The following is a 21,243-nucleotide window of genomic DNA, read 5'->3' on the forward strand; positions in this document are numbered from 1 at the left end:
AGACTCAAGAGGAAAAGGTTTGTTGCAACATCAGTGGGGGTTTCCCACGGAGCAAACAGGAGCGCAGAGAGAACCAGTGCTGCCCAGCTGGCAATTAGCCAGCCACTTGGTAAAGCCTAAGGGGAAAAGAGTTCATCCAGAGCTAAAGGAGGCCAAGAGATTTGGCTTACATACAGTTCATCAGCCTTTCTCCCTCCCTCTGGCTGCCATATAAACTAAGTAAAAGCTAAATTGCAGCCACCCACTCTGTGGGTTCCACACTCCCACTCCTGTTGCTGACCTAGGCCTGGGCCTGAGTCCAGTGTATGTGCCAAGAGCAGAAGTAGGGAAGGAGGGGGGGTGTTGGCCTTCCTGACAAAATCCATTTGTAATTTCTCAAGGTTGTGGTTTGGGGCTTAAATTTGCCACAGAGTATGTCTGACGAAAGAGGAGGGAAAGCTAGAAAGAGAAAGGGAGCCAAAGCGATTACTGAGGAAGGAAACAGGAAAAAGCTGAAATATTCTTGCTGTGACTCCATTGGAGATTCTCCTCAGTCTTCCTGAGAGTGAGAAATTCCCATTCTGGAATTCTTGCTTGTTATTTTCCCTCATATCCTAAGTCCATTCCAGCTGCATCCTACCTACTCTGTTCAGCTCCCCCATATACATACTAGGCTCAGCCAGTGCCTGAACTAAAGATGGGATATCTTCCTGCCTCCATCAAATTTCCAAACTCAGAATTCCTAGTGCTCAAGTGGAAATTCAGATAATAAAATTTTGCCATAAGATATTGCACTAACCCTAAACTCTTCAAAATATCTTTGCTACCCTGGTGAGCCTCCGCATATCATCTGAGTTGAGTGATAATACAGATATAAATGTTGCCTAGAGGAAGAGAACAATTTGCCTTTCCTGGCCAAAGAGATGACCCGTTAGAGTCAGCATCTCACAGCCCCATAAATATGCAATCATTTGTAGCGTTCTAAATGTATGATGCATATCCCTTTTCCACATTGAACCTTGGGAAGATAAATGTATTTTCAAAGATAATTGGGCTAGGAATAGAATGATTAGAAAAGAAGAAATGCTGTTCTCCCTAGTTATGGTTATTGCTTAAAAGATGAAGGAATTATTTTGCTAAGATTAAATGCAGAAGAATCCTGAGTAAGGAGAGACAAAATGCATATGCAAATAATTCAGTAACAGACCAATTCTGAGCATGGAAATTCCTTTTATATGTTTCTCATTAATCTTGCATCTACCTCCCAAGTTCTCTGGTATGGAGCCAGAAAGAAAAGCACCTGCTACTTTGGGTCCAGGTTCAAGGCTGAGATACAACTGAGAACTTAAAAAAAACAGAACAGAGGTAATTTCATGTCTAGATGCAGGGGTCAACAAAGTACAGTCAGAGGGTCAAGTCTGGCCCTGCAGCCTGTTTTTGTGAATTTTTATTGGACATTGCCACACCCTTTTGCTTCTGTACGGTCTATGACTGCTTTTGATCAACAACAACAGAGTTGAGTAGTTGTGGCTGAGATGAGTAGTTACAATAAAGCCCACAAGCCTAAAATATTTACTCACTAACCCTTTACAGAAAAAAAGTCACCAACCCTTGTTCTAGGGTAGTGACCAAGATGAAATCTGGAGTGGAGGCACATAGAGAGTAAATTGGGCCTAGGTTTGCATCTCTAGCCCCTCCCACTTAGAAGTTCCTCCTGGTTTTGCACACTAAAATTTCCACCTAAGTCACCAAGGACCATTTCAGATCCTTTGTGGAACCAGGCAGGATATACATAAAGTAACTGAGAGGCGGAGAGCAGGGGTATTCACCTGGAAAAGAAGCCATGCACTAGGATATCAAGTGTGGGCAGCAATATCACCATCTGCATCCACTGGTCCAGTAACTTAATTTATTTTCATTACAAACAGGAACCAAGAACAAGTCTCAGTACAATAAATTATCCATTTCCATCCCTCATGCTGAAAAAAAAAAAAAGAGGCTGAGAGAGTCTTAGGTAAAACCTTCCCTTGGAGGATCCCCTTTAACATCGGAATGGAGAGAGACAGCTCACTAAGGGTCTGCACAGAACTCTCTGAGGACTCAGGGGAGAGCCACCCCTCAACACTCTGTCCCTTCCCCAAGAGAAAGCTCTCAACTGCTGTCTCCCATGACCCCACAAGCGAGGACCCAGTTTGCAGTAAAGAAGTTTGGGAACAGCAAATAAGAGTATAGTCAGTTTCTGGATACAGATCATATGATTCCACATAATGCCTGTGGCTATCCCTCGAGAGACAAGTGGTCAAACTGTAGGAACTCCCCTATCAAATTAGTATGAATCAGGATTAAAGGGACCCTGGAGTCGGGGGCAATACAGTGCATTTCAACTTAGTTTCCTCAGGTGTTTGAAGAGCAGAAAAGGAGTGACATTCCCCCACAAAGCCCTTCAACTGTGGGGAGAAGCTGCAAATCACATGGAGTCCTCCTGGCCCCTGCCACCCCCAAAGCTGTTTTCCAGGGAGATGCTTCAAGCTTTCAGGGACCAAGATCAACCCTGGACAGAAATCAGAGCAAAGGGCTGAAAAGGTGCACACACCCACACACCCACACACACACATACACACACACCATTCCCCAGGCCCATGGTGAGGCTGACCGTCATTTACACACATTGACCCACTCTGTGACTCTGCACTCATCACACAGCACGTAGCAGCACCAGTGGAAGCGGCAGTGGCAACGCTCAATTCGTGTCTGCCGGAGCACATTATGCCCACGACCACAGCACAGGCTCCCACAGCCATCCAGCAGGCGGCTAGTCTTGTTGCAGGCCCGGCCCCGTGTTCCCGGGGAGCTCACGGTAGGGTCTCGGTCACAAAAATCAGGAGACTTCTCAAAGTAGACCAGCTCTCCTGAGAGACGACCGGGACGCAGGCGAGGTTGGAAGGCTCCTGAGTTGCGGTTGTGGGTATTGATGAAGATGGCCCTGCCCAGTCGCTCCCTCAATGCTGCCCCCACTGCCCGGAACTCCGGGGCCGCCCTCCAGCATGTCTTGAACTGGCAGCTGCCTGAAGTGCCATGGCACTTGCATTTCCGTTTCAGGTTTTCAATTACCACCTAGAGCAAGGGGGGGGGGAGGGCAGCAAAGGGACAGAGCACAGAGGCACAAGGGAGGGAATGACGATGGACTATCAGAAGAGCAAGGGCACTATAAGTGCAGCTAGTAGCCCAGCTCCCTCATTTTATGGTTCGAGAACTAAAGCCAGCGCAATGTGATTTGTCCACCTTCAACCACTAGCTAGTACAGAGCCAGGACTCAACTCCAATTGTCTTGACTCCCAGTCCAGTGCTCCTTCCAAAGTAAGCACTGCAAAATTGGGGGGTCTGGCCAGAACACTTCTAAATCCTATAGGGAAGGAAGCTGTAATAATAACCACCATTTATTGAGCACCTGCCAACAACTAGGCACGATGCTGGATGTGCTACTTGCTAGCTCAGTCTTAACATTATAAGGTATGTATCATTAGGCTCTTATTACAGATGCAAAAATGAGGTTGGGTGACCAATTGAGAGGCCACCCAGCTGCTGAGTGGCAATCACCCTCCACACCTTATTCTATCACTCTGGTGGGCCTCTCAATTTTTAGCTAGGCCTCAAAGGCTAGGGAGACCCAAGAAAAGATGTATACACATACCTGGCGCCCCACCCTGTTGTTGTGGATTCGCATTCGTGCTTGGATGTCCCGGGGAGCCTCCCTGGAATCCAGGAAATCTCTAGAGAACTTCTCTCCAAAGTTCATGTCATGATCACAGCCACCCCACTCCCATGTGTCCTGGGGGCCAGGGCTGGAGACTGAGCCAGGGTCAGAGCTGGGCAGGGAATGGGGGAAGCTCTTGCCCCGGGAGAGTGCCTGCAGCTGCAGCAGTTTGGTCCTCAGCCGATCCTGGTCACCACTGCCTTTCCATCCACAGCCACAGCTCACCAACTTTCCCAAACTGCAGGCTGTAGCTACTGCATGCATGACCCCAGCGGCCAGCATGGAGAAGGAAAAGGCACTCTCACGATAACCTGGGGATGAAAAGGGTGTGATGGTAGGGGTAAGGTTGACAAGCAGCTGAATTTGAGAAGGCAGGTAAAAAGCAACCACCCTCTAATTCCAGCAAACCCTAACTGAATCCTGGCTTTGCCATTTATCAGCTGAGTGATTTGGCAGAAAATCACAGGAGAGGGAAAGGAATAAAGCACAGAGTGCAAGTTTCCTCATCATAAAGGGATGATCTCTTAGGCTCTTTCTCCTTCTGTTTGTCTGTGATTTTCAGGTGTAAGAACTAGATCAGTGGGAGAGACCCCTGAGGTTGGGAGATGATTAAGAGGGAGTTCTTGAGGTCTTTGAAGATGTGTTCACTGAGTTCTACATCTGAAAGTCTTAGAAATTCCCCAGCCCTCCAGGGAATTTGGGTGGAAACAGAGCAGAGGCCTTTAGGACTTTTTTTTTTTTTTCTTTTTGGTGGGGGTGGTGGTGGTTTCAGGGTTATTTTAATCAGCGTTTAACCATCCTATCCCTTACCATTCAAACACTCTCAAAGCACTGGAGTTGTCTTTTCCTCTTCCCAAGTTCTAGTTTTATATATGCCCTTCAAGAGTGCCCTTCATATTTATCCTAACCTGCCATTACACTATGAAGCACTGAGAGGGGACAGAGACGAGTGATTTTCCCTAAGTCTCCCTTAAAGTTTGGCTTATTTATTACGAATTGGGGGTTACAGAAGCTGAAGATGACAAGCCTGTCCCAGGCTTAGATAGATATGCTCCCATTTGAGTATGAAAGCCTTATATCACTCCAGGCCCTGTGGAGAAAGAAAGGGTCCCTCCCTTCCTTTAAGGAAGAGGTTCTCTGGAACCCTGGGACACTGAGTGACAGTCCCTCCTTAGAGGCCAAGCCTCCTTAGGGGCCAAGCCTCTCCCACCCCAGAATGCTGGGCTCCTGGCCCACCCTCCTGATCACCTTAACCCCAACCCTCCAGGGGTGAAGCTGTTTGCACACGTCTTGGGAATTCCCCCACAGATGGCAGCTGCCTATTAACCCCATAGTCTCCAAAGCACTACCCCCACCCCTGGACAGAGCCCCACTGGATGCTCACTCTTCCAGGAATGAACCAGGCAAGGCCTGGGGAGAGGCAGTGACCTGTTCCGGCCCCTCCAGCCTTTCCTCACCTGATCAGGTGAGCACCACCTGGGGCCCCCACAGCACGGGGGGGGGGGGGGGGGGGGGGGCTGCCACCACCTTCAAAGCCATCAGGGTCTTTGTTCCCAGCTTCAGCTCCTGGGAACCCCAGCAATTAGGGGAGTAAGTTTAACCCTTAAACCGCTGGGGGCGTCTCCCCACCCCCGCTGAGACTCTGGGGACACCAGCCCAGGCTTGTCCCGCAGAGAGGGAGGGTGAAGAAAAACAGGGGAGGGAAGGAAGGGGCGGGGGTCGTTTGAAGTTTGCAGGGCTGGGGGCATCTCTTGCACACAGGTGCAACCCAAGCCGAGCTGGGTGGAGGCAGGAAAGGGGGCCTTAGAGTAGGGGAGTACAGACCCAGCTGGGGGGCCGGCAGCGCGCAGGTGCAAGTCTGGCGCACAGGATGCCAGACGGGTGGCCAGAGCCGGCTCAGCCCGGCTCCAGGGGGAATTCCCGGGAGAGGCCCCTCCCGGAGCGGTGAGCTCGTCCCTTCCCGTCCCCACTCCCCTCTGCCTGCCCCCGCTCCCTCGGCTCTGGCGGCGGCTCGGACCCGCCGGGCCCAGCTCACCGCGCTTGAGGATGGCGCTGTGGTGCGGCAGGCGGCCCCCGCCTTCGAGCGCCGAACAGTTCCAGCGCTGGTCACGCAGCTGGTGCTGACACTCGTGAACTGCGATGTGCAGACCCTGCAGCGCGGACGCCGTCACGTCGGGGCTACGCAGGCACAGGCCCAGCTGCCGCTTGCTCAGGCCGGACAGCGTCAAGCATACCGTGTTGGCGGTCAGCGGCGGTTCGCCCGGCAGCTTCAGGCCCAGAATCTCATTGCTCAGGGCTCTGGGAATGGGAAAGTCGTCTCCGGTCTGTAGTCCAGACCTTGCGCGTCCTCCGGCTACCCCCGCCCCGGGTCAGTACTTTTCTAGCTCACGGGGAATGCTCACCGACTGCACAGCGCGAGGAACAGGAGACCTGCGAGGCCCGAGGGCGGAGGCCGCGGCCGGGGCTCCTCCGGCATGTCGAAGCCCGGGCCCGGAGGCCCCGGTGGGCAGATCGATCAGGGCCTGCGGGACAGTGTGACTTGAGGCGGGCTCCGGAAGAAGGCGGCTTGCTGGGGCAGCTGAATGATGCCCTAGTTCAGGCTCTTAATCCACAGGTATCACCCCACGGACCCTTCTCACTCCTCGCAAAACAAAACTAACAATAGCAATTACCCCTTGGTTCCCAGCAAGAATAATTACCCGTTGGGTCCTGGAGGGCTTAAAGAGGAAAAGTCGCCGTCTCGCGGTTCAGTGCTCACGCGTGCGCCCCCGGAGCCCCGCCCAGCGAGACACAATGCCCGGCACACAGGCACACACTCATACAAATTCAGACACACACTCATACAAATTCAGACTTGTCCGCCTCAAGTCACACACAAACACCCGCTCCACGTTCTCGTCCACAGAACCCTCCTAGAGCGCCCTAAGACTAGCATTCCCCTCCTAATACAGCTTCACGCCCCCACAGGACTAGGGGGCGGGCGCGGGAGGGGCTTCCCTACCACCTACAGCGGACGCGAGGAGGAGGGAGAGGAGGGGTGTCGCCTCCAGGTGCCGTCGAGGGCAGGCAGGTTTGGAGAGTAGGGTCAAGGAATGGGCTTCCCACTTCACTCTACCCCTCCCTCCGCGTCAGGGAGAGAGGAAAGCTTCCAGGTGCTGCAAAGACCGCGAGGGGGACGAGATTCCCGCCTGAAAGGGACCCGGGCGGACGCTGAGTCCTCTTCTGCCTGTCTCCCCCTACCTTTCCGAACTTGAAGCTCCCCACCTCCGCGTGCCGAACCAACTGTCTGGCCCCCGCGGATCCCAGCCTCGTTCCCCACCCCCTTTGCTCTCGCGCTCAGTGCCCTCCAAATCCGAGGGCACTCCTTTATTCGCTGTGTCTTTATATCGGGCAATATCTCTGGTTCTCTCTGGGTCTCTGTGGCCCTGTGAACCAACGCGTGTCTGTCTGTCTGTCTGCTTGCGTGCCTGTTTCGCCCTGGTGCGCGAGTCCTTGCCCTCCTTGCTTTCCCAGTTCCCGATTATCTCCCGCGGCTCTCATGCACCGTTGGGTCGTCTCTTCTCCGTCTGCTCACACGGTGGAGAGACTGTGTCGGGTTCTGCCCGCTCGGCAGAGCCGCATTCTTCCAGGGCCGGGCCACTCCTCTTTGCCTCTTCCCCAGCGCCGCCGCCGCCGCCGCCTCCCGGAGGAAGGGAGGGAGGACGGGAGGGAGGGATGGAAGGAGCTAGCGATCAGGCGAGCGAGGAACTGGGGACTCTGGCTTCGCTTACCCGGAGATCGCGGTGGCTCTGCCCCAGCTGACCGAGCTGCAGCCTCTCCCCAAGCCCGGGGCATCCCCACCCCAGCCCCGGCACCCCCGCCCTGCTCTCTCTTCGCCCAGCACACACACACACCCTCTCCCCCGACGCCCGGTTCGGCTTCGGCCCCACTGAAGGTGACCAGAGTTCCCCTCACCTACTCTGAGCTCTTCAAGGCTGCAGGGAGGGTGCAGTGACCCAGATTAAAGAGCCAGGATACTCAACCCAAGCGGCTAAGGCTTTTATCCTTTCTCTTCGCCTCAGAGTCTCCATCAAGAACGGGGTGCCTGGAGCGCGCCTTTGGCAAGATGAATTCAGAGCTGAGAATCGACAGTCGCGTGTAGAGCCCACAGCATGAGCACACAGCCGGGCACTCGAGAGGGCAGGAGAGGCCCGCTACTGGGTGGCTTGACTTCCACTCACGTCTGAGCCTTGAGCCTGCCCATTAGGAGGGGTCAGCCTTAGCCTCAGACTCTTGCCCATGCAGAGGCTTGGGTGGCCTCAAAGATCTTTCCTCTGTCCCTAGACTTTCCTCTGCTTGCAGGCATCCTTGCTCCCAGAGGTCTCCTACCCTGCCTGGGGTCCCCGGGTCTGTACTTCAGGTGCCAGGCTTCCTGCTTCAGGCTCGCATACTTGCTTCAGTATATCAAACTATGCCCTGTCCAAGAGCAGCTGGGAAAGAGTCTGTCCTCCGGTGCTCAGAAGGAGGCAAACAACCTTGGGGAGCTTCTGTGGCAGCGAAGGGGTTAGGCGCCACTGCGTTCCCGCCTGACTCACCCTCACAGCTCTAACCACTACGGACTATTTTTGCCAGAGAGGGCCCCCAGGCTTCCCAGGCGCCCCCTCCCCACCCCACCGGGGCCCCTGCCAGACCGCAGCCCAAGGCACGGCTGGCCCCGCGCACCCGAGGTTAGCGCGTTGACTCAGAGACCGCCCCCGGGGAAGCGGAGCCACAGGGCTGATACCCACAGCCACAATCACCTCTTCCTTGGCGGTGGCCTGCTCAGCTCTACTGGGGCAGCCAGATTCAGCCTTGTCTATCTGCTGCAAATCCTCCCCCGTGCTCCAGGGGGCACTGCTGTCCAAGGGGCAGAGCTGTCTGAGAGGGAGATTAACGACTAATTATTTGGGATATTTATTGACCCCTTATATGTACCAAGTCTTGAGCCCACTGGGGAGGGTGAGTGCCATGGTTCCTGGCACTGGACAACAGTGACCACAGAGTTGCTTTTCTCTGCTTCCCCATTCCTGGGGTGAGTGGTGGGGAGAAACATTCCCTCCTTCCCCCTTAAGCACCAACCACCAGAATCTGCAAGCCCTATCTTGGCAGTTTTTGTCCTTACACTAGATTCAGTAACCTCCACTAGTGTCCTCATCCTTATTACTGTGCTTCAGCCTGGAGCGGAGAGGATGAGGCTCCCTTGGCCCTCTTTTTCTCTGTGTGGCTCTCAGATTTGGGAGGTTTTTTTGTTTGTTTGTTCTGCCCTCTGATTCTACCCTTGTCAGGCGCTACTATAGAGTCAGGCGCCAAGGAAGGGCTAGAGTGAGAACTACTACCCCAGGTCCCAACTTCTCAGTGACTCCAGGGTTCCCCAAGTTGGCCTGTTTCAAATCCAAGGAACCAAACTCCTGCTCTCTCTCTCTCCACTGGAGCCCTGTTCTGGGACAGGACACCACAGGCAGGCAGACTGGGTGGCCTGAACTGGCCCGCAGTGCCCTCGTCCCGACCGAGGGCTGGCCTGAGCTCTGACCCGCAGGCAGGCGGCTGGTGGGGGGGGGGGGGGTAGGTGGGGCCTGGAGAAGGCTGCGGGTGCACACCCATTGCCTAATACCTCAAGCACGCAGCCAGCTCCAGGAAAGGGGAGGGGCGGGAACCAGGGAGACCTTGACAAGGGCTGGGGCCATGACAGGAGGGGGAAAGTGGGGGGCTGTCATCACTGAGGAGAGCGAGCCAGAGGGAGGTCATTTCCCTTCCCCTCGATGACAGGAGTGAAGGACTACCCTTCCCATCATGGGGATAAAGGGTGTAGTGCAAGTAAGCTGGGAAGAACACTGGGGCCCTTGAGGGCGGGGCTCACAGAAAACGGTAGGGGTCGCTTGGAGATTGGGGTATCAGGCAACTGAGGTGGTGGCTCAAGCCAGGGACAGCCTGGGGAACCTCCTCCACCCCGCTCTCCTGTGTTTGCCTTGGCCCAGGTTCCCGGGTGACTCATCTGCTGCTGAGCCGCTGATAGGGGCGGCTAGGCCTGGGGAACCCAAATTATAGGCCCGGGAGGGATGGATGCGCTTGCAGCGGTGAGCTCAGTTGCACTGCCCACCCTCTCTGCCTCACACTTCTACTGCAGCACTGGAGGCCGCCACCCGGAGGCACCAAAGAATCCACAGTCAAACAGCACTGGACTCTTGGGAAATCCCCCATATTCAGCTATCTGCCGCAACGAATCTGTGGGATTACCCTAGGCAGAACTTTGTCCTGTTTCCCACTTGGGGCTGATGGCTGGGCTGTGCTTCTCCAGCCTAGGGAGGTGGTGCCGCCTACTGGTGTTTCAAAGGAAGGCAGGTTCCTCTGACCACAAACTCTCAGTGTGGGTCCTTGGCTTCCTCCTCAGACTCCAACATTAAGGCAAAGTGGCTTTCCTCTTCAACATCCCTTCTCCATCCCCATTCCAGTGGGGAAGGACAGGTTTGCTATTGATTTTCTACCTCAAGCCTATGAAGTTATTCATGGTCAAAACTGATACAGAGAAATAAAGCAGGGTAAGGGAGATAGGTAGTGGGATTCTATTTTACATAGGGGAAGGGAGAAGGAAGTGAGGGAGCAAGTGCATAAAGCTACCTGGGGGAAAGCATTCCAGAAGACAGAAAAATAAGAGCGAAGACCTTCGTTCAAATAATTAGCGAGGAGGCCAGTGGGGCTGGAGGGGAGTGATCCACAGGTGGGAAAGTGGTAGGCACTAAAGTTGGAAGATGACAAGCAGGATCAGATCAGATAGAGCCTTGTATGTCACTGTGAAGGTTTTGGCTTTTACTTTAAATGAGACAGGGTACTGCTGGACAGTTTTGAAAAGAGAAATTCAATGACCCAACTTCTATTTTAGAAAGGATGGCTCTGGGTGCTATAAGGAGAGTAGACTGTGGGTAGGAAGGGTAGCAGCAGGAGATCTGTTAGTATCTGTTAGGAAGTGAGGGATGATAGTGCCTCTGACCAGCGTTGTAGCAGTGGAGTGGTGAGAATGGATCAGATTCTGCATATAATTTGTAGAGGAATAAGATTTGCTGATTGATTGGATGTGGAGCATAAGAAAAAGAGATGAGTCAAGGATGACTCAAACATTTTTGTACCAAGCAGCTGAAAGGATGGAGCTGCCATTTGTTGATAGGGGGATGGCTGCAGAAAGAGCAGGTTTGGGTGGAGGAGGAATCAGGAGACCAGTTTTAGACAAGCAAATTTTGAGATGCTTATTCAAGTGTTAAATGTTCAAGTCCAGAGTTCAGGTTTGGAGATATAAGTCAGAAAACTGGATAGATCACCAAGGTGATGACTGTAGACAAAGAAGAACCTGGCTACACTCTCACGTTTAGAAACTGGGTGCATGAGGAGGAGCAGAACAAGGAAACTGAGAAAATGAACCGCCAGTAAGGTAGAAATAATGTTCCAGAAACCAAGTGCAAAAGTATTTTAAGAAGGATGAAGTATTCAACCATGTCTATTGTTCTAGAATGGTTGATTAGGATAAGAACACAGAATTGACCATTGGGTTGGGCTACATAGAGGTAATGATCTTGATAAGGAAGTGTAATGGATTCAAAGGCCTGGTTGGAGAAGAAAGAGAATAGAGAAAATGAATTGGTGCTAGTGATTAAAGTAATCCCTTTGAGTTTTTCAGTAAAAGCACAGAGAAATGGGGCATTCTTGGATAGTAATATGGGAACAACCTAAATTTGGGGCTTTTAGATGGGAAATATTGCTGCATGGTTTGTCTGCTGGTGGGTATCATCTAGCAGGAAAGAAAGGAGACAATTGATAGAGTGACAGTTTAATCTACATAGAAATTTGGGTCAGATCACAGTATGACCCAGACCCCTCTTCCCACCTACTCCTGGTGGGTAAAATGGTGGAACAAAGAATACTGACTCCTTTCCTCTCCTCCCACCTCTGCTTAGCCCGACTGGCTGCAGATGGAGCTTTCCTTGTCTTCCAGTCCACTCTCAGGTTATATCAACCCACCAGGCCAAAAAATATGACCCATGTCCCCATGGGGAGAAACTCCTAAGGGACAGGAGACAGGCTGTCCATGGTACATTATCCATTCACTTGAGCCCTCTGTAGAAACTACTGGATTTGGGACTTGTGAAGGATGACAAACCAGTACACTTTTCTCAAGGTGAATCCTTGGCAGGGTCAGGTAAACTGGATTGGGTAAAGGGCCTGGTAAGGACATTGCCCTTAAAAAAGAAAAGAAAAGAAAAGAAAAGAACCTCCATCAGGCTTCATTTGGGTTATTAGGTATTTCTTTTAAAGTGCACGTGCTCCAGAATAGTTCATTAAACTTATCAGGCATTTACTCCTTAGTGTAATTTCTCTGTCTTAGAGAGGAGGCTTTGTCATTTCTGGGCTTTGGGACTCTTTGTGGTCAGGCCTGGGTAAACTACTCAGCCAGAAAGCATCTTAAAGGACAAAGGAAATCAAAAAGAGAAAATCCAAAAGGGAGGCCAGAAGGTCTTAATGATAATTTTTTACCTATCTGTTGGTTTTGAGAAGGGCTCAGCCTGCTGTTGCTGCACGCTCTCAAGCAGCTGGTAAGGTGGAAAAACATGGGCTTTAAGTCAAATAAGTCTGGGTTTTAATTTGACGCTACCATTCACTAGCTGTGTGGACATTAGAAAATGGTCTGTTATTTTTTTCCCTCTTTAAAATGGAGAGAGAGTAGAAATGTTAAGAAGGAGGTTCTTCCAGGGGCCATCTGTGTGTGGTGAAGGAGCATGATAACCAAGCTGGCAGTACCCACTATGGCCCATATGGGGAACAGCAGCCACTTCTTCAATGGGAGGCTAAGGTGGCCTCGAAGGCTTGAGTTGGACTTCCGAGGAGGGAGGAGAAAAATACACAATGAACGAGATGGTTGCAGGCACTCTGGGTATCCCTGTGTGGTGAGAGTGGGGAGAGCCAGAATTTGGGGGAAGATAAAAATTGGATGATAGACAGAAAAATCCAAACAGAAGCAGACACGTTAAAACACCAGTTCACTGTCCTGAGTTCACTTCAGCCAGAGGCCCCTCTCTTCCTGGCCCTGCCCCCCCCCGCCCCCATACACATACCTATCTGCTCTACTGCTCTTCCTTTCTGAGCCTACTTCTCAGAGACTCAGCTCCTCTAGGCCTTGCCCTTACCTTGCTCTTTTGCAGGCTCGCCCCCCTCCCCCAAGTGACATGCATAGGTTGACACATGCCACAAGGTGACACACCATAGGATGATGCCAGGTACTCAGGGCGACAGAGTGACACATACATGCGTATTTAATCTCCCCCCCACAGACAGTCATCCACCCACCTCCGCACACAGTTGCAAACAGCTTTCCAGCCCTTAGTCAACCTTCTGGGTCTCTCTTCCTTCCCTGGGTTTTCATCACCTCCTTCCCAACATATAGGAGATGAGCTGCCACAGGAGGGGGCTCTGACAAGGTGACTTGATTCCTTCTGACCTGAGCTGAGTTCCAAGATTCAAAAGAAAGTTTCCCAACATCCCTCCTCAGAACATGGAGTTTCTGCACATGCCGATGCACACGAGTGTGCACCCTCAGAGCACACTCATGCACATTTTCACATGCACTCACATTGATATTGTCACACTATCCCCAGGATTTCCCTGACCACAGCCCCACCCTCAGTCTCCCCCTTTTCCTTCCCAGTCCAGCCGTCGGGGGGTTCCTGGGTGAGGAGGCGTCTCTCCGGAGTCTCTGCCCAGAACCGCAGGTTTCCTTCCGCCACTCAGGTTGGGTGAGAGAAAGGGACGCCGGCAGAGCACAGAGTGACGTCGAGGGGACAACCCAGCCGCAGGCGGCGAGGCGGCGAGGTGGCGGGGTTCCGGGCGGGTTCTCCCCGCAGGACATTTTCGATGCGCCCCCTGGCGGACACTGGTCCCCGACGGGCTCCGGACGCGAGGAATAAGGCGGGCGCGCGTGGGAGGGCGTCCCAAGGGGAGGGGTCGGCGGCCAGTGCATGCCCAGAGGCGGGGGCCACTGGGAAGGAGGCGGGGGTGAACCCCGACGGCCAGTCCGTCAGCTCTTGGCTCAGACGGGCGGGAGCCACGGCCCCGCTCGCTGCCCATTGTCTGCGCCCCTGACCGGTGCGCCCTGGTGCCACGGCGCGGCCCGCAGGGGCAGCCTCCTCCCGTCGCTTCAGCCTGAACTGCAACTATAAGAGGCGGTGCCGCCCGCCGTGGCCGCCTCAGCCCACCAGCCGGGACCGTGAGCCATGCTGCCCACCGTCCGCCCCCGGGGCTGTTAGAACCCGACTGCGAACTCTCGCCACTGCCGCCACCGCCGCGTCGCGTCCCACGGTCGCGGGCAGCAGCCACAGCCGCCGCAACTGCAACACAGAGTGGGCAAGGCCAGGCAGGCCATGGGGCGCTGGGCGCTGTTGCCCGGCTGGGTTTCTGCTACGCTGCTGCTGGCGATGACCTCTCTGCCCGCAGCCCTGACCGCCAACAGTAGTGGCCGATGGTGGTAAGTGAGCTGGCACAGGGTCACCACTTGTCCTGGGGCTAGAGCCAGGGGGCTGGGCGAACCCAGTTCCCAGCCTCTGAAATGCGTCCGCAGACAGGGTCTCCCCAACACTCTTGACTTCCTGCCGCGACACCGAGCGGCTCTTTGGCTCAGAGCTGCCCCAGAGGCTCTTGTTCTGCTGAAGTGGGGGCAAATGCCCTGCCTGTGACTGCCCGTGGTACCCCAAGCAGGGAGCCCACCTAGCATGGCCCTTCTTCTTGACCCCAAACCTCAGCCTCACGGTGGCTGCCTCGCAACAGGTTTTCCTGCCTTTGAAAGGGAAGGGCCCGGCATGAGCTCAGAGAGAAGGCAAGAAGAGGATGGGACCCCTAAGCATTTCAAGCCTTGGGTGGGCCAGGACTGCAGGCCATGCTATCCTTGCCCAGGATGTCCGGAAGCAGGCTCCGAGAACCAAGGTGGACACCTAGTTTCTAGGCTGGGCTCTCCACCCTGCCCATTCCCTAGACTCAGGGCATGGAGCAATCCTAAGACTCCAGGGCACACAAAAATCTGGATGCCCAGTCCTTTCAAAATTGTGAGTCCGGGAGCTGGGAGCCATTCTCTTATTATTGATCTCCTGCTGCTCTCTTTCCCAGCAACTAGACCCAGGAAGAGGACAGGGTGGGCACTTTTTTTATTTTTTATTTTTTATGTTAGGCGGCTGGTCTCCCTCCCGAGTCTGACCTATCATCCGTCTCACCAGGGGCATCGTGAATGTGGCCTCTTCCACGAACCTGCTAACCGATTCCAAGAGTCTGCAGCTGGTGCTCGAGCCCAGTCTGCAGCTGCTGAGCCGCAAACAGCGGCGGTTGATTCGCCAGAACCCGGGGATCCTACACAGCGTGAGCGGGGGGCTGCAGAGTGCAGTGCGCGAGTGCAAGTGGCAGTTCCGGAACCGCCGCTGGAACTGTCCCACGGCTCCCGGGCCCCACCTCTTCGGCAAGATCGTCAACAGAGGTGGGTGCTCAGGAAGGAGGTGCTTCCGGGACCAGGGGAAGGGCAGGGTCACCCCCGGGGCATGGGCGGGTGAGTGAGTAGAGGAAGATGTCCCAGGCGCCTGCAGTGTTCACACAAGCCACAGGTCAACAGTCTCCTGCTCCCAGCTCCGGGCCACATTCTTTCTACCAGGCTCTCTCAGCGTGCACCTTGGGTACGAAACAACTTTTCTGACCCGAGTGCCCCAAAGAAAGGAAGATCTCAGGGTCGTGGACGCTGGCCGACCGCCGCTTTTCCCTAGCCCCTCTCAAAGGCGCTCAGGACGCTCTCAGGCAGGCGTGTGTCTTGCCTACCGCCCTACCCGGCTTGCCGCGCCGAGATGGGCGGAAAGTTTGGGCAGTCGAAGGGTCTTGGCGATGCAACACTCTTCGGTTCCTGGGTTTTTGGGTTTTCTCTCTTGGATTGCCCCACTTTCGCGCTGGAGTCAAAATGCGCCCGCGGTCACAGTAAGGTGTGTTTTCGAGCGTGGCTGTCGGTGCGTGCCCACACACGTGTTTTCTCTCTGAGGCTAGACGTCTCAGCTTCCCAACCCTGCCGGCCGCCGGGCTCTCAGGACTCTAAGGGCGGAGTCTGGGCGCGGGGCTTCAGGGTCCCAAGCTCTTCGCTGAAGGTGCTGGCTGCGCCCGGCGTGCGCGCTGGTTGATCTCGCTCCCTCTCCACCCTCCACCCCCACCCACACAGGCTGCAGGGAAACAGCGTTTATCTTCGCCATCACTTCTGCCGGGGTCACCCATTCCGTGGCGCGGTCCTGCTCGGAGGGCTCCATCGAATCCTGCACGTGCGACTACCGCCGGCGCGGCCCCGGGGGTCCTGATTGGCACTGGGGGGGCTGCAGCGATAACATCGACTTCGGCCGCCTGTTTGGCCGAGAGTTCGTGGACTCCGGGGAGAAGGGGCGGGACCTGCGCTTCCTTATGAACCTTCACAACAACGAGGCGGGCCGCACGGTGAGCCGGCTGGAGGGGGCCGCGCACCCGGCAGAGTGGGGGCGGATCTCTGGGTCTCGCTCAGGGGCTAATCACCCACTTGGGAAGTAACGATCAAAAGACCAGAGGCTAGGACAGGGCACCAGGAGAGAGCATCCTGAGGGAGCGGGAGGCTGGGAAAGAAGCAGGAGATGGAAGAGATAGAGGCCAAGGGTCAAGGGATGCTTGGGCAGAGAGCAGGTAGGATAAAAGAGATTAAAAGTCCTCCAACCCACAGAGTTGCATTGCCTCCATCGTACAAATTCGAAAAGGAAGGCTGAGAGACCGAGACTGACTTGCCGGCGTGGAGCCCCGTGAGGCTTGATTCCCAAATTTCTTCCCGTGCATTTCGCGCCTCTCCTGCCCTGGGCTCGGCTAGGCCCGGCCTTTGCTGAGGTCCTAGCGGCGTCCGGGAGGGGGCGGTAAATGGGACTGTGGCTCCAGCTCTGACAGTGCCGGGGACCCCTCTCTCCCCCCTTTCTCAGACCGTGTTCTCCGAGATGCGCCAGGAGTGCAAGTGCCACGGGATGTCCGGCTCGTGCACGGTGCGCACGTGCTGGATGCGGCTACCCACGCTGCGCGCGGTGGGCGACGTGCTGCGGGACCGCTTTGACGGCGCTTCGCGCGTGCTCTACGGTAACCGCGGCAGCAACCGTGCCTCGCGGGCGGAGCTGCTGCGCCTCGAGCCCGAGGACCCTGCGCACAAGCCGCCCTCTCCCCATGACCTCGTCTACTTCGAGAAATCGCCCAACTTCTGCACGTACAGCGGGCGTCTGGGTACTGCTGGCACAGCGGGACGTGCCTGCAACAGCTCGTCGCCAGCGCTGGACGGCTGCGAGCTGCTCTGCTGTGGCCGGGGCCACCGCACGCGCACGCAACGCGTCACCGAGCGCTGCAACTGCACCTTCCACTGGTGCTGCCACGTCAGCTGCCGCAACTGCACGCACACACGCGTTCTGCACGAGTGTCTGTAAGGCGCTGCGCGAACTCACTTCCAGGAGTGATCTCCCAAATCCGGCCCCCAAAACAGACCCGAGACCCGGATACGATCCCACCCCATCCCTCTAGCCACAGTCCCTGCGGCTCAGACTATCCCATCTCTCCCACATCCTCCTACGTGGGGACTCCTCAAACCACTTGCCCGGGGTGGCCCGAATCCCCTTGCTATACACATGGACCTGCCCCGGACCTACCTCCCTCCCTCTCCGCGGGAGACCCCTTGTTGCACTGCCCCCAACTTGGCCAGCAGGCGAGAGACGGATTCGTCCCCTCCCCCATCCAGAGTCCGTTCCTGACCGGGTTCCTCTGCCTCCTCCACTGCACCAGCGACCTCTCTGCCTCTCTCCTTCCCGTTTGTACTGTTTTCTCCCTGTCCCTACATGCCCTTTCACAATTCTCCTGCCAAGAGTGCAGACCTTGGATGCACACCTGGGCTTTGGGGCCTTTCTCCTTCCCACCTACAGTTGAAGCAGGAGGTTCCGGGGTGAAAGGGCAGCTGTGGTGATATGGAAAATGAGGTTGGGGAATCTAGCAGAAATGCCCCCATCCTCCCAGTCACTGTCATGGAGCCATTGAACAGCTGTGAGCCATGCTTCCCTGGGCCACCTCCTACCCCTTCCTGCCCTGCCTCCTCATCAGTGTGTAAATAATTTGCACTGAAACGTGGATACAAAGCCACGGGTTTGGTTGTTGTAAATAAAACTATTTATTGTGCTGGGTTCCAGCCTGGTTCATGGAGTCCACTCCTACCCCAATGCAATCCCTCTCCATTCATCTCTCCTTTTGCCCTCCAGCCTTTTCTCTTCCCCTTTTCTCTTATTCCCCTCTTCTCTCCAGTCTATTAAAGATGCCTTTGCCTACGGAATCAGTATTTCCTTCCACTGTAGCTATTAGTGGCTCCTCGCCCCCACCAATGTATCTTCCTCTGCAGAATAAACTATTTGTATCAACGACTTGGCTTTTCCTTGAATCTAGAACACACAATTGTTTGTGGTGCCCCCTTTACCTCCTTTTACCATCCCTGGGCTTGAGGTACTTACCTTTCTGGCTTCCCTGCCCTGCGAGAGGACCCTGAGATTCTGACCCTTTGATGACTCTAAAGAGGCTGCTGGGGATTCAGGTCTCTTGAGAGAAGAGCCTGGTTTGGAGCCCAAAGACCTGGCAGGTGTTTTTTGTTTTTGTTTTTTCCTATTGGCACACCAACTGGCTGTGTGATATTAGGCAAGTGCTTAACTGTGCCTCCGTTTCTTCACTTGCTAATGGAGTTAAATGAAAAACAACAAAGTTTGAGCCTGCCTTTCCTACCTGGAAGAGTTATGGATATATTGTGAAAATAGCTACAGTTAAATGATAGCTGTGATCATGATCTGAAAAGTAGGAAGAGGAACCTGAGCAGAAAGGGTACTGCTGTAGAGCTATTCCCTGAAGTCTGTCTGCTTCAGCTGTAGCCAGGGCACTGGGCAGTGGGAAGGCATCCTTAGAGCCCCTCCCAGCTTATAAGGCAAACACCTTATTAGCCCTGAGCTGCCAACCTTGGGCTCAGGAAACTCCAAGTAACAAGTAATGGGCTCTAGTCTTGGACTTGAAAGCTCAGAGATGATGGTGGGAGAGAAGAAGGGCAGGAGTATTAGAATCCAAATGTAGGCTAGGCTTAAACCAACGTAACCAAAAGGAAACCCAAATGTGGTCCAAAATCAAACCAATAAGCTAACTATTTCCATTAAGAGCTGGGATGAGGATTCCATTTCTCATGACACCAATACCTCTGTGTGCACATTCACGAGAGGGGATACTAATCCTTCCCACAGCCCTAAACCTATCTCTAACTCTAATCCTCTCCCTGTCCCTAGGTCTAACCTTAGCCTTAACCCTAACTTCAGACACACACTAACCCCTTCCCAAGCTCGAATGCCTCTCCCTAATCCTAACCCCTCCCCCAGGGGAGGACCAAAAGGGCAGGGGGAGCTATAAAGCACCCCATCCCCCAAGGGCAACAACTGAGCCCGGCCCCACCCGACTTGAGAATTTCCCCCTCTCCCCAGGACTCTTTTGCTGTTGTCTCTGCCTCCCACCTCTCCCTGGATGTGTGAACTCTGACCCTAGTTGGCCTTTGGGACATGTGTGGGGGCAGGGGAGTGGAGCCAAGAGCTGCTCAGCCCTTTCCCTTTCTTTCCATCTGCCAAACTATCACCAGCTCAGCTCTGAGGGGCAGCCTGGGGGAGAGATAAAAACCTTATTGATCATGGGTAGAAGGAGGTACCTGAAAAGCCTTGGTTTCTAGTAAAGGACTTCCTGCAGAGAGAATGCCCAGTCTATAACCCAAAGAGCTATTAGATTCTCCCAACTTCCAAAGCAAGAAGTTAATGGGCAGCCAGAGGTGGGAAAGGGGGCTTGGGCCCCTGCTGGACAATACTTAGAGTTGAGGAGAAGCAGCAGGGCAGAGAGTCAAAGGGTTGGCAGCTGTCCCCAACCATTCTCACCTAACCCCAAGAATGAGAGTCAGCATCAGCTTTCAGGCCCCGAAGTGAGGGGGCTCTGGGCTGAGCTGATACATAGGAGCTGAAAGAAGAGCAAGGGAAATAAATTAATCTGGTTCTGCCTCAATTAGACTTTCAACAAATCTCCTGCTTCCTCAGCCTCAGTTGCCCTGTCTATTAAACAGGAGTGGTTATCTCTACTTAGTCTTACCCTTTGGAAGATGAGGTTCAGATGATATATGTGAAAGCTCAGGTCATATGAACACCTCTTTCTTGCCAGATATATGCCAGATGCTGGGGATAGAGTGATGTACAAGTGCCTGTTTGGAGGAATTGACAATCTCTCCAGGAAATCAAGCATATCAACTGATCATGTCAATATAATGAGGGGAGTGCAGTGAGGGCTCAGTGAAATGTAAAGCCATTTGCATGTGCATGAGGTTTAAGAACAGACTTCCATCCTCATATCTTCAGTATGGAGGCCCTTTTCTTCCAGGGACTGGGATTTTGAAGGAAGGGGTGGGGGGGCAGCGGTAAAGGTGCGGGGTGGAGGGGCTGGGTCTTCAATAGGGCATGCACTAATAAAATGAGAAAAGGGCTTGTTGGGCTGGCTGAGAACTACATGGGAGGTTATGGGTTTTGGTGATCTGTACTGTCGTCATGGTGGGGGGGGTGTGGGTAGAGGGGGTAAACCCTGGGGAGAAAAGCAGCTGAACCCAGAGAGAAGACTCAGAAAGGCTTCCAGACTCAGAGTAGGCTCGGGGTGGTCCGTGATAGGACCATGTAGTCAGGAATGTGCCCGATATTCTGGCTCCATCTTATCCTTCTAGGCTATCCTCCCGCCCACCTGTGATCCTCAGGTGCCAGGTGCCACACATCCAAGGGATCTGAGGCTGGCCTTGGTGCATGATGGAGGGACTACTTCTGAAATATCCTGGGTGGGGGGACAGTGGAAAAGCTGAGAGGACTGAGACGGCAGGCTGTGCATAGTCCCCAGGGGGTCGGCAAGCCGGCACCACACACACCCTGCACACGCACCCTGGAAAAACCCTGTCAGTGGGGCTGCAAATACCCCAGGGTCCAGCCACCGCCCCCCTCCCCTCAAGCTGGCTGAGTCCTCCTCTCCAGGCCAGAGGGAGAAAAATAACAAAATGAGGAGAAAATAAGCTGTTTGGCTGTGGTGTGAGCAGGAATATCCATGCAGAGCTGCCCACCACTCACCCTTACTCACTCTTTCCACACCCAGCCGGGGCGCCCAGCATGAGACAGACCACCCTCCTGCCCCCTCCCCCGTCTGGGCTAAAAGCAGACGCTGGTGAGCGAGCAGCAGGTTATAAATATGCCCAGGGAACTGCCGCCAACTCGCTCCCTTGTCATCCCCTGGGAGGGGGTGGGGTGGGGTGGCTCCTAGGGAGGAGCCAGGGCTGTCCTGTTCCCTGGAGCCCAGGGAGAAGTGGGGTTTCCAAGAGACCAATGCATTTTTTGGGGGGATGCCTTTGCCAGGGGAAGGAA

General features: G+C 54.4%; 2 protein-coding genes across 2 annotated transcripts; one reads left to right on the forward strand and one right to left on the reverse strand.

Moving 5' to 3' along the window:
• Window positions 1-1,759: 1,759 nt before the first annotated feature.
• Window positions 1,760-14,153, reverse strand: WNT10B (Wnt family member 10B). The gene is made up of 8 exons (XM_077168240.1): window positions 14,046-14,153; window positions 13,556-13,944; window positions 8,435-8,608; window positions 7,692-7,707; window positions 6,136-6,255; window positions 5,769-6,057; window positions 3,671-4,044; window positions 1,760-3,093 (listed from the first exon to the last, which is right to left on the reverse strand). Exons 1-8 carry the CDS (start codon window positions 14,151-14,153, stop codon window positions 2,635-2,637), a joined length of 1,929 nt encoding a protein of 642 aa, XP_077024355.1. The 3' UTR covers window positions 1,760-2,634.
• On the forward strand, window positions 14,101-18,179 carry WNT1 (Wnt family member 1). Its single transcript, XM_077167972.1, has 4 exons — window positions 14,101-14,255; window positions 14,998-15,251; window positions 15,972-16,237; window positions 16,741-18,179. The coding sequence occupies exons 1-4, from the start codon at window positions 14,152-14,154 to the stop codon at window positions 17,227-17,229; spliced, it is 1,113 nt and encodes a 370-aa protein (XP_077024087.1). The 5' UTR covers window positions 14,101-14,151; the 3' UTR covers window positions 17,230-18,179.
• Window positions 18,180-21,243: the final 3,064 nt, after the last annotated feature.

The sequence above is a fragment of the Tamandua tetradactyla genome, chromosome 7, assembly GCF_023851605.1.
Source record: "Tamandua tetradactyla isolate mTamTet1 chromosome 7, mTamTet1.pri, whole genome shotgun sequence".
NCBI lineage: Eukaryota > Metazoa > Chordata > Mammalia > Pilosa > Myrmecophagidae > Tamandua > Tamandua tetradactyla.

Coding starts and splice junctions, on each gene's coding strand:
- WNT1 (XM_077167972.1), top strand. CDS start 14,152: ATGGGGCGCTGGGCGCTGTTGCCCGGCTGGGTTTCTGCTACGCTGCTG. Junction 15,252..15,971: donor CGGCAAGATCGTCAACAGAG/GTGGGTGCTCAG, acceptor CCACCCACACAG/GCTGCAGGGAAACAGCGTTT. Junction 16,238..16,740: donor ACAACGAGGCGGGCCGCACG/GTGAGCCGGCTG, acceptor CCCCTTTCTCAG/ACCGTGTTCTCCGAGATGCG.
- WNT10B (XM_077168240.1), bottom strand. CDS start 14,153: ATGGCCTGCCTGGCCTTGCCCACTCTGTGTTGCAGTTGCGGCGGCTGT. Junction 13,945..14,045: donor GGCAGTGGCGAGAGTTCGCA/GTCGGGTTCTAA, acceptor CGCCTCTTATAG/TTGCAGTTCAGGCTGAAGCG. Junction 4,045..5,768: donor CAGCGCCATCCTCAAGCGCG/GTGAGCTGGGCC, acceptor TTTCATCCCCAG/GTTATCGTGAGAGTGCCTTT.